We start from the raw sequence: 15,597 nt of genomic DNA, 5'->3' as shown, positions 1-15,597 counted from the left end.
GAAAAAGCCAAGGGAAAATGAAAGTATTCACGAGAAGGTGTGGTAAGGAGAGCTAGTGTGCAGAAATGTGGACAGTCCAAAAGGTGAACCGGCAAGGACACAGTCATCACTGTGCAAAGTGGGGAGGGCACCATCTGTCTGCACAAGAAAGGTCCAGAAGACGGGAGCTCCTAGTGGGAGACAACAGCCCAAGCTGGCACAAGCAAGGGGCCTGGGGACCCCAGGGGATCTTCAGGCGTGTGGGTGTTAGAACACATGCTCATGAGGAACACGCAGGAGAAACAAACCTTCTGAGATCTTTCCGTTGTGTGAAAGGGGTTCCTGGAGGTAAGATGAGTAGTTTTTTAATCTACACTGACAAGGAAGCGACATAAGATTTTTATACATGCATCATACAGATATCTATTTTCCTAGTGAGGACACTTCAGAAATATGTATTTTAAAACTTACACACAGGTCCAACTTTATGTAATCACTCAGGTTTAAAATAAAAATAGATCCGGTGCCCACATTTGTTACTCCCTGGAAATATGAGTGTATGCAAATGAATCACCTGAACATGAATCAGAAAGAGACCGCTCTTTTGGAAGAAGAATGCGGCACCCGGAGAGGAAGGTGCAGACCAAGTTACAGGAAGTGTGGGCCATGGAGAAGAACAGGGCCAGTTCCTGAGCACTTCCCGGGGCAGGGCGGGGGGTGCATTTAGGCAAGCTAGAGGTCTAGCCGGGAGCCAGTGTGAGGGCCGTGACTCCGATTTCACGCCCAGGTGAGGGCCGGCGGGATACAGGGCACCAAGGAGGGGGCCACCCCCCTGCCCTCTAGGGCACTTCGCTATTTCTACTCCTCCTCCCACAACTATCATGTGCTTCCTTACAGTAATGGCTGTTACTTTTCCACATGCGGTATCTCCCCTCCTAGATTGACAGTCCTTCAAAGACAGGATAGAAGTCGGACTTGTGTCTACACTCTCAAAATCCCCAGCACTGTGCTCGTGAATAACAGTGGATTATTATATGAAACATCACCTACTTTAATATATTGCTACTTACTGTTACCCTCTGTGCCTGGAAAGCACAATTCCAAGAATGACTGTCCTACAAACGTGCAATGGAAAGAGGGGTAGAGGCCAAAATCTCGTGCTTTATAAATTTGGTCTATTTTAAAACCACCTTATGAAATCCTGAGCTCCCAAGAATATATGGTAAACTTAATATTCGGAATATAAATCCATGAGTATACAAGAAAAATAGGCTTATTTTGTTCCCATTTCAATTCAGCATGATAAATGTCTTTGGAAGAAATGACAAATAAAATAAATGAAAAAACTTTAAAGATAAATCTCCTTGTAAATTGGAGAAAGCATCTTCTGAATGAGAACAGAAGCTTTCACAAATTATAGCAATGACAATTTGTCTTCTGTATCTAGAAGAGGCTGAGCATTTATTTTTCTCAACACCCATTAGTTCTTCTATTTTACACTAAAGTTTAACAATGTAGCTTGACTTCTTATCAATAATATTTAATAATTGCTTAATTATAATTGTATTTGAATTGCAACAAAAATATTTACCTTGGGAGTCAGAGTTCGGCAGGACTTGTGCAGACGACTGCTGTGGTCTTGACAAGGGTTTCGGGGGTAATTCTTTAGCCTGGGAGGAGCAAAAAAATGCACATAATTTTAAAATACTTTTTTACCTTGGAGCACATAAGGCTCTTTTCTTCCGGTGAATACATGTGGCCAGGTTCATCCCACGCACCTACGAGCAAAGCGCCCTAAAGGAGCACGCGCACTGCACGGGCCACACTTAGTGGAAACGGATGCCACGGGCAGAGATCGGCAGAGATCGAAGGGGATGGTCTTCTGCAACGGAAGCTTGCCTCATCCAGGCACCTCAGTCACGCGGTGACCGGCTCAGCGGTCCCTGGGAGGGCAGTCACAACTGAGGCTTTGTGCGTCGGTTTTCACGTTGTACCATGGGGATCACTCAGCTCCAAAGGGGTGTTGTGGAGCTCGGAGCACAAAAGCCTTGAGGCTACAGGGCCTCAGTATTAGCCGCCATTGTCAGCATCATTATTTAGTATTACAGAGTCATACCCTTGGAGAGACGCAATTATGGAAAACAAGCTATGTTTCCCCTTGAAATCTGTACAGATGACATGTCAAAGTTATATGACATTTTCACAAAAACTTAATGTATGTGAAATTATGAGGGAAGTTTGGTGGTTATTGGGAACCTGGTATCAAGGACAGAATATTCTATATAAAGAAACGTCCCGGGACCGCTGAGAGAAACGTAAAAAGCAAGCATTACAGCAGTCTTCCTCTGTTCCCTCGCTGCTTTTCTTGCATTGATCCGTTGTCCTTCGTTTTCGTACTTTTCAGTAAAGGAATCAAGAATTTCATAAAGATCTTCTGCTTGAGCAGGCCGTGGTATTTCTCCAAATAAAATGTCATAAGCTCGGATGTCTTGACAATAAAATCTAATAAGGAATATCAGATTAAGAGCATTTACAGACATAGGTCTTTTCTAGAGTTAAAAGTAGGACATACACTGTGTGTAGGCATTTACTCACATCTAGTAATTCAGATATACTATTTCTCAAACACTAACTACAAACCATAACCCATGTTAAATCCCTAAATTCATTCCCCCAAGCTCATCTCTAGAGCCAATCACCATAAATAGTCTGATATGCATATCCTTCCTCCAAAATATAAAAAGCAAATCACATATACATAAAACACCCACACATACAAATGTATATATATAAACATATATGTGCAAATACACCTGCACTTATGCAAATATACCTAGAAGCATATACATTTTTATAGATTTTTATTTTTTAAGTTTCTTACAAAAATGGTGCTTTGTAATACGTAATAAGTAATAACAAATATGGCTTTGTAATTTCTTTAAAATGTTTATTTGTATCAAAATTATATAAAGATTTGCCTTACATATTTAGAAGCTCTGCAACTGAATAAGAAGTATATTTGTTTTAGTTTATTCAGGATTCATGTGAACTTCAACGAGAAAGGTTGCCAAAGGCCTAGAATCAGAAGTTTCTAAAAGAACTCTTCATTTTAATTCTAAAACCAGTGGTAAGAACATCTCTCTCGACTATGAGACGCAAAGCTCTGCAAACATTTCTTTTTCCCTGTTCCTTCTATTTTCTAGTTGCTGTGGCTTGCCTTCACTATGGTCACCTGTGCTAATGAGCTCTTGCGTGAACTGGCCCAGTCACCTCTGCACAGGTTCTCCTCAGGAGCAGGGGTGTGTGTCTGCCAGAAGCACGCTGCACTCCCAGCTCCCACCAGGCTCACAGCTAGTGGGAATCTGCCAGGTTCTGGAAGAAGTTACTCTGTCAGTCAGCCTTTCAGCCAGACATATTTTAGTGGAAATTTAGAAGAGCAGTTTGGGGAAAAACTAGTCAGATGCCAGTTTAAAGTAGAAGTTCTTCTTCACCTGTTAAAGTACTTCTAAATCCCTTTTTTAAAAAATCAAAATTTGTCTCTATTTTATGGAAGAAAGACAAAGTCAGAGTGTAATAATAGACAACCTCTCATAATAGGAATATTTTGATTGACCTACAAGTTGTAACTGTTATGTACCTTTACAGATGTTTGAAAAACACTTAATGATACAGCCAACTAACAGAATATTATGTAGCCATTAGCTAATACTCAAGAGTCTTATAACGCTAAGTGGAGAAAAAGGATTTATAATTGGATCTGTTATGATTTCAATCATATGTGGCAAAACAAGGGGAATTATGCTTAGGAAAACATCATAAGGCAATGAAGCAAAATGTGAATAGTGTTAATCTTAAAGGGGTAGAATGCTTTATTTTTCTTGTAATTTTTTTTTGTTTTCTAGATTTTCTCTAAGTATTTATTACTTTATATTGAATCTTTAAATAAAGAAATAAAAGTTAGAGTCAAATGCTGTGTTAAAAAAGAAGATACAGGGTTACTCTATAAACTCTGAACAGCTATATGAATCTATAAGGTATTATTTTTCTCATCCCACTTTCCTGAAGTCAATTAAAATTATTTGGCTTGCACTTACTTTCGATTAGTTTCTTTCCTTTCAATCAAACAGCTGCCTTCTAAAGATATGCCAGCAAAGAGTCCTCTTGATTTGCAGTATGTAAAGACAGCAGCAGAACTTCTTAGGGCAACATTTCCTTCTAAATTCCTGCAGAATAGAAGATTTTGCATCATGGAACCATGAGAGGATGGGCCCTAGGATGACTATTTGAGCAGCACTGCACTTCTCACTCAAAAGAGTGATCTTGTCCCATACTGACTTCACTTGTTTTTATGTTTTACTTCCTGTTGGCCTGAGCTAGTTGCGTGGAGAGTGGTCTAGAGCAAGGACAGGGCACGGGGAAGGACCCGTTATTTAAAACCGTTATAAAAGGGTGTGATAATACAAAGGACCACATTGCACTGAATTCATGGAAAGCTGATGCTTACCAACTTTGTCTTCCTTTCTTAAAACAGGAATGTACCTTTTAGGAGTACTAAAGACTATGGGTTCTTTTTACACTGAGTATTTCCATGGACTTTAGAAACCTTTTTGGATGATTGTATGGTCTGAGTTTTCAGTATTTCTACGTTGTTCAAATGACCCAAAAATAGTTGTTTGTAACAGGGACGTAAAATGTACTATACATACTGTGAACAACACTCTAGTGAAGCACTTGTATTTCAAATTTTCCATAATTGAGTTTGAAGAAAATCTTTTTTCTTTCATGATCGATGCTGCCCTTTATCAGTTAATTCAATTGGACTTGGCTCCTTCAGAGCTTAAAGGTAAATTTTATGTTCCATCCCAGTAGATACAATGGCCTACATTTCGGAAGTGTTTAGTTTCTTTTTGTGTGTTCCAGCTTCAAATTTTCTCATTTTTCACACTGGCTGTGCTTTATAAATTTCTTATTTCCAAACAACCTAAACCTTCTGGGACATATATAAATCATAAATCAGTTTCATTTCAATTCAAGCTTCCTCTTGTTGCAAAACTGTGTATAATTTTTAAACCATTACTATCCAACAGTTGTTCAGAAAGTACTTTAGAGGACTCACCTTCCCAGGGGCCCAACTGCCACAGTAAAATTCCCTCCAAGTGTCAGGTTACCACCTTTTGCAAAAGCTTCTACTGCTCTGTCATAATTCAAAATTATTACCAAATCTGATACCTGAAAATGAAGAGATCTATTTATTTAAACATAATTATATATAAATGTCATTTAAAATATATGCTGATTAAAACTCAAATACATACCATATAATGTAGCAAGAATTTCAGTGTAGACAGTGAAAGAATATGAGAGAAGAATCATTTTTATTTTGAGCTGAGGATGTAAGCAACGGATATTTGCACAGGTAAGTACAACAAACACCTCTGAGCATTCACTATGCACCAAGCATATAGTGTGGGGCTCTGTGCATACCCCCCAGTCTTCTCAACAAGCTTGTAATGTAGGCAGTGACAGAGGTCTAGCGAGGTTAAGTGGACTGTCACAGTGCTAGCCAGAAGAGATCCAACAGAGGTAGGCCAGAAAGATTACAAGTACTGCCTTAAGCTAAACATGTCAAGAAAGCCAAGCTAAAGACCGTACAACCAGGAGTAAGGGCATAAGATCCGGGGTTCTCAATGACATTTCCACACTGAATTCCCTGGCATGGCCATGTGTCTACCACTAATAAAGTGCACACTGTCCACTTCCTTTTAGGCACAGAAATTCAAAATATCAGAAGGAAGCTAGTTAACAATTAGTTAATGCCTCCTACTGAGTTAATTCTCTAAGTAAAAGCAAAAACTAGAATGTGGGAAGAATGCTCAAGACCAACATGGACAAGGCCACTGCTGTCCACAAGCCCAGTGAGAGCCCAGAAGTACGGAGAGCCCTCGGCGGTACAGGCCTGAGCTTCAGCCTAGCTCCCTCCTCGAGAGCGGTGTGACCTGGGGTATTCTGACTCCTTTTGGATCTTTCATCTTTTCATACGTGAAATCTGAAAAATAGGACCCACCTCACTCATCTCTCTGAAGGTCAAAGATGCGTGTCACACATACCTCGAAAAGGGAGGGTGTACTGACTGATGCTAAGAATTTGGGCCAAAAATTCTACTTCTGCTTCTAGCATATTGTGTGATCTTGGGCAAACAATTGAGCTGTTTGAAACCTTGGCTTGTTTCTCTGTTTTAAGGTGGGTGTAATAATAGGGGCCACATTTGTAAGTAGACTCTGCATACATGTGTATACGTGCACAACATACATATAAGGTTGGTTAAAGGACTAAGTGAAATCATTTGTAAAGCCTGGCATGTTTACCACAACTCAATAAAATATGCAAGCAGACTGATGTTTAAAAGATTACTTAATTTATTTAGTTCTTTAATGTTTTATGAGTGTTTTAAAATCAATGTTTTCATTTGACCCACAGAATACTTATGACCAAAAGAGATTGCACTTGAAAAGACCTAATGTAGATCCTGATACAACTAGATTCTTTAAAAAATGTTTAATTTGAATCATTTTATGAAAAAAATGCACTTAAGTTCCATAGGACAAACTAAATTTATCAGCTAATTGACCCATATGAAATACTTTACCTTGACTCATATCAACTGTTATTTCCATTTTATTTTATTTTATTTTTTTAAAGATTTTATTTATTTATTTGACAGAGACAGCCAGTGAGAGAGGGAGCACAAGCAGGGGGAGTGGGAGAGGAAGAAGCAGGCTCCCAGCGGAGGAGCCTGATGTGGGGCTCGATCCCAGGACTCTGGGATCACGCCCTGAGCCAAAGGCAGACGCTTAACGACTGCGCCACCCAGGCGCCCCTGTTATTTCCATTTTAAATATGGACAATTTCTGAAGATTGTGGTGTTGAATAATACAGAATTACTTAGCATTTTTATGCAAAATTAAGTAATTTTGCCAGTGATTGTATGAGCTCTATCTTATATACATTTTTAGGTAATATACATAAAATTGCTTTGCATGATGCTTGGTATAAACACATGCAGGAAGTATAAATCCCCTGCCATGACCATGTAAATACCTCACTGATATTGTCCCCTTCTGCTTGGTACTTCTTAGTAGAATTAAGTAAGGTAAAACCCTAAGAGTCAACTAAAGAAAAAAGTAATCCTTTAATTTTCTGTCTCATCTCAATTCAGTTCTCTCTGAAATAAGAGTAAAATAATCCTGTGTTCTTTGGTGATATTGCTAATGAGAGAACCAGGTCAAAGCTCTGCACGATTTAAGGAGCAGGACAGGGGCCAGCAGCTCTAGATTTGTTTATGCACCTTAGAGTAAAAGCAAAACAGATTCCCTGAGAGAAAACAGGAGCAATAGAGCAAAGAAACAGTATAAGACAGACTTTTGAAAATTTGATAAGGTTTTCTAAGAAGTTTGCAATGAGATGTAAGTATAAATAAGACGTCAGTTCTGTATTAAAATTCAATTCTTACACAAAAGAATGAAGAAAGCACAACTACTCTGCAGGAAAAGCTCGGAGAGGAATGTTAACCCCTGGTCACCCTGAGTAACAGACCTCAGCAAACCGGTATAGGGTAGTGTAGCCAGGAGCCCACCCCAGAGGCCATAGTCATTAGAAGCAAAGTTACAAAATGAAACAATGCAAAGTCAGCATTTGAAGTAATTTGAAGATGGGATGTAACACAACTGGGTGTTGCCACACGTGAAGATACACTGTGTTAAGCCAGGTATGCCCAGGATCTGAGCTCTGGTTTATTCAAAGCCCACTGTGGAGATAAGCAGCTTTGCAATCAGCAAGCCATACGTGGCCAAGGACAGTCCGTCCGATTTGAGGCATATTTGTTCTACAGATGTGCCAAAGATAGAAAGAGAGCAAAGGGTGAATGAGCAAAATTTTACTCTCAATGAAAGAACACTGGTAAACATCAGATAGTTGTAGGTGGGGATCTATCCAGAAAATGAAATATGTGGAATAAAATATATTTCGTTGGTGGTGAAATAAGGACAGTAGCTGGTCTCTCAAGTTCTATGGAGTAAAGTTTCAGCTGCTTTTAGAGAAAATGGCAATTGTATGTTTACACACTTACCTCAATTCCTATTTCAAATCCTCCACCAACCCCAGCTATCCCAATGGCTGAAGGTGCAGACCATTCTAATAAAAATAAGAAACAAATGTTACCTTAACATTAAACCCCTTAGCACACACATATGGGAAGGAAAAATGCTACACTGAGAATGAATAGTGTTTCTTTTAAAAATAACAAGACTTTGGCATTTCCCCCTGTGTTTTTAATATTCGTTAATAAGTTTATATAATTTTTAAGTTAAAAATGTTTGAAAGGAATTAGATATCGAGGCTCACAGACTCACAAATCCATGCCCCTAATCTTTCTCTATAAACGTGTATAATATATCAAACTATTGAGTCCTTACCTACTAAACACACACAGCATTTGATCATTTCAACTCTCAATATTTATATAATGTTTCACAAAATAATTGAGCTGTATAATTCGAGTTTTTAGTTAGAATCTCATCATAGATATAAGAGAGCAAAAGGGTTAAAAAAAGTTTATTATAATCACTTCTAAGGGGTAACATGATAATAAACTGTTTCTATTGTAAATCTGAAAGCAAAAACTGGTCTTTTTGTACCTAGAAGAACAAGAAATAGGTTATAAATTCAAGATTACTAAGATTTTAACAAGATAAATTTCCTTATGTTTGAAAACTAAGTACAATAATTCCATTTGAATTAGGAAAAAAATAAATTTTATGGGGGAGGGCGGGATAGTATAGATAAAGTACTTTCTGAATGCTTATTAGCTTCCTAAAGCTAATTTTGTGTTCTAGATAACAGGATATTGCTTGAATATATTCAGAACTAATCCACCCAGGCTTAGGAGAGTTTTGATTACAGAAATTAGTGTCATATAATCCCAAAGTTGTTTTCCATTTCCTATGTTAGGAACTGTCCCTGTTTGAAGACTGCCCATCTGGCCAGGATCTGGGGAATTTGCTGATTCATTTGGGCAATTACCCTCTGCAGACTGAGCGGCTGACACTCAGGAAGATGGGAGAGAGAAATGTAGGTATTCGGCCCAGTAGAAATGTCTCCCCAAGGTTCTGAGAGACCCCAGGCGTTGTGAGGCCTCCACCTTTGCAGACAGCCTCTGGATCAGCCACCGTGGGGCACTCCTCACAGACACTGACGGGCCTTTGAATGTGCCTCTGCTTCGTCTGGTTGTGCTGCTGGAAGTCTGCTCAGGAAAATGTGGGTAGTGCTTGAGAAGAGAACTGTGCTGTTTTCATTTCATAGGCAAAGACTGAACCACGAAATGCTGAGCCACACCTTCAGGGAGAGGCTCTAATTTACTGTGGGGACACATCACAGGACACAGTGGACCTGACCACTGAGGTTCCGTGGCCATGTGCCCCACAAACACCCAGATGTATCTATTGTCATTGTTTTATGTTCTCTTTCAGAACAAAATGAAATTATCTACACTAAAAAACATCTATTAAGAGAGAAATACGTTCAATTATATGAGTGAGCTGAGGTGTTAAATTGGTATTTTTTTACACCAATTGGTTGGTTATGACACATCTACATACATTTCAAATATTACTATAAATGTTGGTTAAATATTGGGAATTAAGGGAAATATATTTTGTTTTCATCTTTGAAAAATCAAGTATTAGATTTCACCCCAGAAAGTAAAACCAAATTGTGTTGATCTTGACGTGCTTCTACCTTGGGTATGGGCTTTAAAGAAAAATTTTAGTTTTTATGGTTTTCTACGGGAACAGTAGAAAGATTGCAGATGCTTCTGAGTTTCTTACCAACTTCCATGTAACAAAAGAAAATTTATACCACGAAGCTGAAAGATAAGATTTTATATTTAACATCAGAAATGCAAATATTGTCATGTTCAATATTTGCTCCATGGAAGAATTCCAAGATGTGCATACGACAGAGCCAGATCACTGCCCCGAGTCTTGTCTAACAAGCTAAGAGGAGGAGAAACGGGAACGCTCGCTGTCCTTGTTGACGGGACATCCAGAGTGCACATTCCAGGATGACAACGTTAGGGGCATGAGGAAACCTATCATGTTCCCTGCCAAATGTGTCCAAAACGAAAATAATCAACTTACTTCCATCTGGAAGACGTGCCAGCACGACCCCACTGCCTCCTCTAGCAGTTACCAGAAATCCAGCTTTTATCACAGACAGAATCGCAAGGCCCTTGGCTTTAGCAATTACGTGGGCTGTAAAACGAAGACACGAGCAGGTGAGCATTTTTGGTGGACTTGCCTGAACAGATGGGCAAGTTTAGCAGATTGAACGCACACAAAACTCTGCAGGGCAGGATCCCGGGTTCTCAGTACCAGCCTCAACGGCACGTATAAGCCGAACACACTGGCGTAGCCGCGGGCCACGCCCTCCACGCCACCTGTCTTTGGGGCGTGTTTCCAATGCTGCCCACAACACATTGAGGGCTCAAAACTCCCTGCAACTGCTATAGCAAAGGAGATACGTGGGTGAGATTTTTTTTTTATTGACATCTACTAGCAGGAGAAATAATTTGGAAATTTCAATGAACTGAGAATATAACTCATAAAAACGAGTTATTGAATTAAGATCCATACAGAACTAAGTACTAAAGAGAAAGCTGACAAAAAGACCGTCATCCCGAAAACAGCAGAGCTTTGGTCTTAAAGCCCTAGGGTTAGTTCACCTTTCACGAATATGAAAATTAGATTCAAATACAGAAAAACCAAGTGATTTTGCCACTTTAAAGGATTTTTAACTTTATAAAATGACCATTCAAGTATTCAAGTAACACATAACTACTAGTGTACTGAGAATATAATTTAATTTATACGATATTGGTTTATTCACATTTCAGGGAAGTTCATTACATAAAATGAGTTATTAATATATGTACCCCCCAAACACTGCACCTCCCTTTTCACAAACAGTACATCTTTCAAATAACAAGGGAAGCTCGAACATCGGAAGTTACACTTGGTCCCCGACATCACTTTTAAGATGGTCTGATTTATTGTCTTTAGTCAAATATTCCATCAAGAAAGTCAAACCAGACACCATACTCAAATACATACAAATGGTTTTGTGGGAATCCCTAGAAAAACACTAAATTTCTAATATAATTATGCACACCACTTCAAAATTTTAATTAACAACAGGCTCTGGGAGAGAACTCATCTGAGAGCAGGCAGTTGCGTGCAGACGTGTGGAGTTACTCGTAGTGAACAATGCACAGGACACGAGGGTGGGCTCTTAGACCACTGTGCCACCCACGCGCCCCTCATTTTGTATTTTAAATGGTTGTAAGCATATTGTGATGAGGTTGAAAGCTAATTGTATATCACGTAGGTTTATTTATACGACCACGTTTGGGCAGAACGTCTTCCCCTACTACCTCACACTCCACTCTCAACGCGCGTGTGGTCAGGATTGCCTCTATTCAGATAGAACAAAAGGAGATGAACATATTTTAAATGTCAGGCTTGTTTTTATAGATTTTCCACACAAATTTGGAGACACTAAAATACCAATAATGCCTAAATAATTTGTGAATTAGCCTTTCACTTATGATATAGATGCACTGATTACAGATTCCCTGATGGAATTTTACTGCACAAAATCCATGAGAAATGATCCATACTGAGATGTTTCCATGTCAGGAAATAGAATTTATCCATAAACTGGGCTAGCAGGCTGTGTACGCAGATGCTGATATGTATCAGGAAATTCCTTCTACCTCCTGCTTCAGAATATTGCTATTGAAAATTCAGTTTTTCTGGTTGAATTTTCTTCAAGTCTTAAAACAGTACTTATCAAACTGGTATGTGCATACAGATCACTGGAGAGTTTGTGAAAAATGCAGATTCAGACTCCGTAGGCCTCAGTGAAGGCTTGAGGTCCTGCATTTCTAACAAGCCCCCAGGTGATGCCAGCTGCTGGTCCAGTCTGCACTTGGAGTAGCAAGGCTCCATGAAGCACTGTTTTCTCGATGGGAGTAGTGGCTGGACAAAATAATAATAATAATAATAATAATAATAACAATAATAATTATTATTATAACAACAGATTAAATTTTTTTAACATTTAAAGTTCTGCTAAATAACTTAAAAAACTGGCTTAAGAAATTAAACTAGTTTTTAAAAAAGAAGTTAAACTAGTTTCTGTAATGCAGGATCAGTTCCCCACGCCCATGATTAATTAAGACCGCAGCAGCACCCAAGCTAATTTGCATATGAATCTTTGGCAAAGAGGAGTACTCCTTGAACCACCTCCTAGAAATAACGGGGAGTGGCAGAACAGGTAGTGCTTCCAAAAGCCCATCCCTAGACTCAGGTCTTCTGTGGTCCACCTTGCATTAGCTAGAATCCCATGAGAAACAGTCCCAGCCACTCTGATCCCAGGGTCTGATTCGGCACATTTTGGGGGGGAGAGGGCGGTTTAAGCACTATATTTTAATGACCCAAGGACTATGACACACAGCTTGGTTAGGAATTATTGATTAATGCCTTCTTCAACCACTATAAAAAGTAAATATCTTACCTCAAAAAAGAAAACCCAAAATGAAAATTGGTTTATGAGATTAGCTAGTGATTTTGCAAGATAAGCTTCTAAAGGCCTCAGGAACTGAGGACCATGATAGGTGAGTTCGGGGAAAGCCAAGGGCGCACTAGGAAGGGGAAGCAGGAAAGGGAGCCTCCACAAAAGGTAGAGGCAAAGGGAGGCGAGGGGGCCCCAGGAGACCGGCTGGGAGATCAGCCGGGAGGAAAATGGTGCTCTGAGGGCTTGCTGCTCTTAGGGGGTCCTCTGCCTGAGGTCTCGGAGTGCACCAAGTAACTTAGACAACAAAACAAATTTAGAAATGAGAGGTACATATTTTCTTTACCAGGAATGATCTTATCAGGTCCATTTCTGGAAGTTATTTCCGTGAATTCTCTTAGAATTTTAGCAGCCTTTTTTGCTTCTGATTTCAAATTGGAAGGTATAGGGTTATTCACTGAAAGATCAAAAAAAAGATTTCAATGAAAAAATCTAGTAAATAGGAGTTAGAAATTTATAATAATTTCATTTTTTTCTCATGCAAAATTGAGCACTAACCAATTGTATCCTTCTAGACAAAAGAAATGAACTGTAAATCCTCAAATTATTGTCTCATCTCTATTTTCCTGATAAATTAAATTCATTCTGAGATTGGGAAACACTAAACTCTCAAAATCCCAGAAATTATAATATCCTGGGATTGAAAGACCTTAAACAAAATCTGGTCCAATCTCCCAATTATGCATCTGCTCTCTGTAATTCTTAACTTGCCTCAATACTAATTAAAAAACTTTAAAATTTAAAGAATTAACAAAAGATGTAACTTACAATGGTCTATAATAAAAATATAAAATGTACTATATCTAGGTATTTTTGTCAAAATATTGAACTGTCTGTATGGATTGTCCTTATCAGTGAAATTCTAAGAGACTCGGAATGGAGTGATTACTCCATGTGTTTGTCTTGCTTGGGTGTCCTCTAGTCATACAAGCACGAGTGTGACCCCACGAATGCACAGATAACCCTCCCAGACCTGAAGTATGTGGGGACGGATCGTCCCTTTCTCACAGGAAAAAGGAATCCCGAGAGTCAAAGAGATCAAGAGGCTTCAATGTCAAGTCTGTGGTTTAGGCCATCAGATGCATTTTTCATTTCAAAGATGATGTTTTCAGCTCCGAAAGTTCCATTTGTTTTGGTTCTTCCCATTTCTGTCCTCAGTAGATTTATGTTATTCTTTAAATACTTGAGCATATTTGAAAAGGTGCTTTATCCTTGACTGATAATTGCATCATCTCCGGCCTTTCAGGATCTGTTTTTGACAGATTTTTCTCCTAGTTATGGGTTAGATTTTCCTATTTCTACCCATTTCTAGTAAGATTTAATGGTTGCTAGAGATGGTGAATTTCGCCCCACGGAGTGTCTAGATCGTGTTTCTTCTTTCGGGTTGATGCCCTTGGTGGCAGGCACTGTGGGGAGTTACTTGCTTGTCACCTCAGTCTTTTCAAGGCCTGCTTTTGTGTTTAGCTTGGGTGCCTGTAAAGTATTTTTGACGTGAGCCCTACAATTATGGTGTGACTCTCTGGGTTCTCTCCCAGCGTCCTTGGGTTTTAATGAGCTCTCTCCCGTTTGGATGGTGGGAACTGCTTCCCCTCAACCCTCACTGAATGGAAGACCGTTCACCTCATGGCTTCCTGGTAGCTCCACCTTGGAAGTCCCACCCATACACACAGGGTTTGGTATGCGGCCAGGGATTCGTGGGGTCCCCTTGCACATTTCTTGAGCCCCTCTCTTCCGGGACCTGCTTTGTAGGTTCCAGTTTCACTGGGCTCCCCAAAGCCTGTGGTCTCTTTCATGCAGCGAGAGCTGCCCCTGGAAGGTGACTTCGGGCAGGAAAATGGGCAGGCATGGGCTTCACCTCACTTCTCCCTCCTCCCTGGGGCCCGAGACACACTCAGCCGGCGTCCAACATGTGAAAGCAGATCCTCGCTGTATTTTGCTCAGTTTCTACAGGTTTACAGTAAGTGGCAGTAAGTCTTTTTTGTCATGAACTTCTCAGTGTGCTTTTATTTGTTGAGTAATGTAACATATCTTTCCATTCCTGTCAAATCTCTCATATTTTCTATAAGGGGGGTATTTCTCTGTTTCTTATTCATTTATAAAGTAAGGGAATTAACCTTTTTCTAGAATATAAGTCACAAATATTGATACACTGTCATTTGTCTTCTGAATTTTCTTATGATGGTTTCTTTTTCTTTTTTTTAAGATTTCATCCATTTATTTGACAGAGAGAGAGAGCGTGTGAGCACACAAGCAGGGGGAGGGGCAGAGGAAGAGGGAGAAGCAGGGTCCCCACTGAGCAAGGATCCCCACTCGGGCCTTGATCCCAGGACCCTGAGATCATGACCTGAACGGAAGGCAGACGCTTAACTGACTGAGCCACCCAGGCACCCCTTATGATGGATTTTCTACTTTTGTCTTAATGGAATCAAGGTCATCTTCTCTTTTAAGTTTTACAAGTATCTCTAATTAAATGAAATGACTCACAAGTTCACATGGAAAATAAACAAGCAAGAAAATAGAGGGAGGGGCGCCTGGGTGGCGCAGTCGTTAAGCGTCTGCCTTCGTCTCAGGGCGTGATCCCGGCGTTCTGGGATCGAGCCCCACATCAGGCTCTTCCGCTGGGAGTCTGCTTCTTCCTCTCCCACTCCCCCTGCTTGTGTTCCCTCTCTCACTAGTTGTCTCTCTCTGTCAAATAAATAAATAAAATCTTTAAAAATAAATAAATAAAATAGAGGGAAAAAGTATGTAAAAGAATAGTAATGAGGGGGGACAAGTGCTCTGCCAGAAGCTGCAACATATTATAAAGGCTCCACAATTTATAATAGATACAAATATAGGCAGAAAATTCAACTTTACAAAATGGAAAATTCAGAAACTGACTCATATAAAATAATTTAGTATATAATAAAGATAGCACCTTAAATCATTGTA

The 15,597-nt window shown here is 39.6% G+C and overlaps 1 protein-coding gene across 1 annotated transcript in view; it reads right to left on the bottom strand.

Annotated features, from left to right (window-relative positions):
- Positions 1–15,597, bottom strand: part of SH3YL1 (SH3 and SYLF domain containing 1) — a 39,192-nt gene that overhangs the window by 11,432 nt on the left and 12,163 nt on the right. The window contains exons 3-9 of the mRNA XM_087863904.1: positions 12,953–13,063; positions 10,173–10,286; positions 8,105–8,169; positions 5,096–5,208; positions 4,074–4,202; positions 2,313–2,481; positions 1,571–1,649 (exon numbers count right to left, since the gene is read on the bottom strand). Coding sequence (XP_087720030.1) covers positions 1,571–1,649; positions 2,313–2,481; positions 4,074–4,202; positions 5,096–5,208; positions 8,105–8,169; positions 10,173–10,286; positions 12,953–13,063 — 780 coding nt within the window. The remainder of the gene's footprint in view (positions 1–1,570; positions 1,650–2,312; positions 2,482–4,073; positions 4,203–5,095; positions 5,209–8,104; positions 8,170–10,172; positions 10,287–12,952; positions 13,064–15,597) is intronic.

This window comes from Ursus americanus, chromosome 7, assembly GCF_024610735.1.
Source record: "Ursus americanus isolate L20-20 chromosome 7, mUrsAme1.1.p, whole genome shotgun sequence".
Taxonomy (NCBI): domain Eukaryota; kingdom Metazoa; phylum Chordata; class Mammalia; order Carnivora; family Ursidae; genus Ursus; species Ursus americanus.
This window is presented reverse-complemented; position numbering and strand designations above follow the sequence as displayed.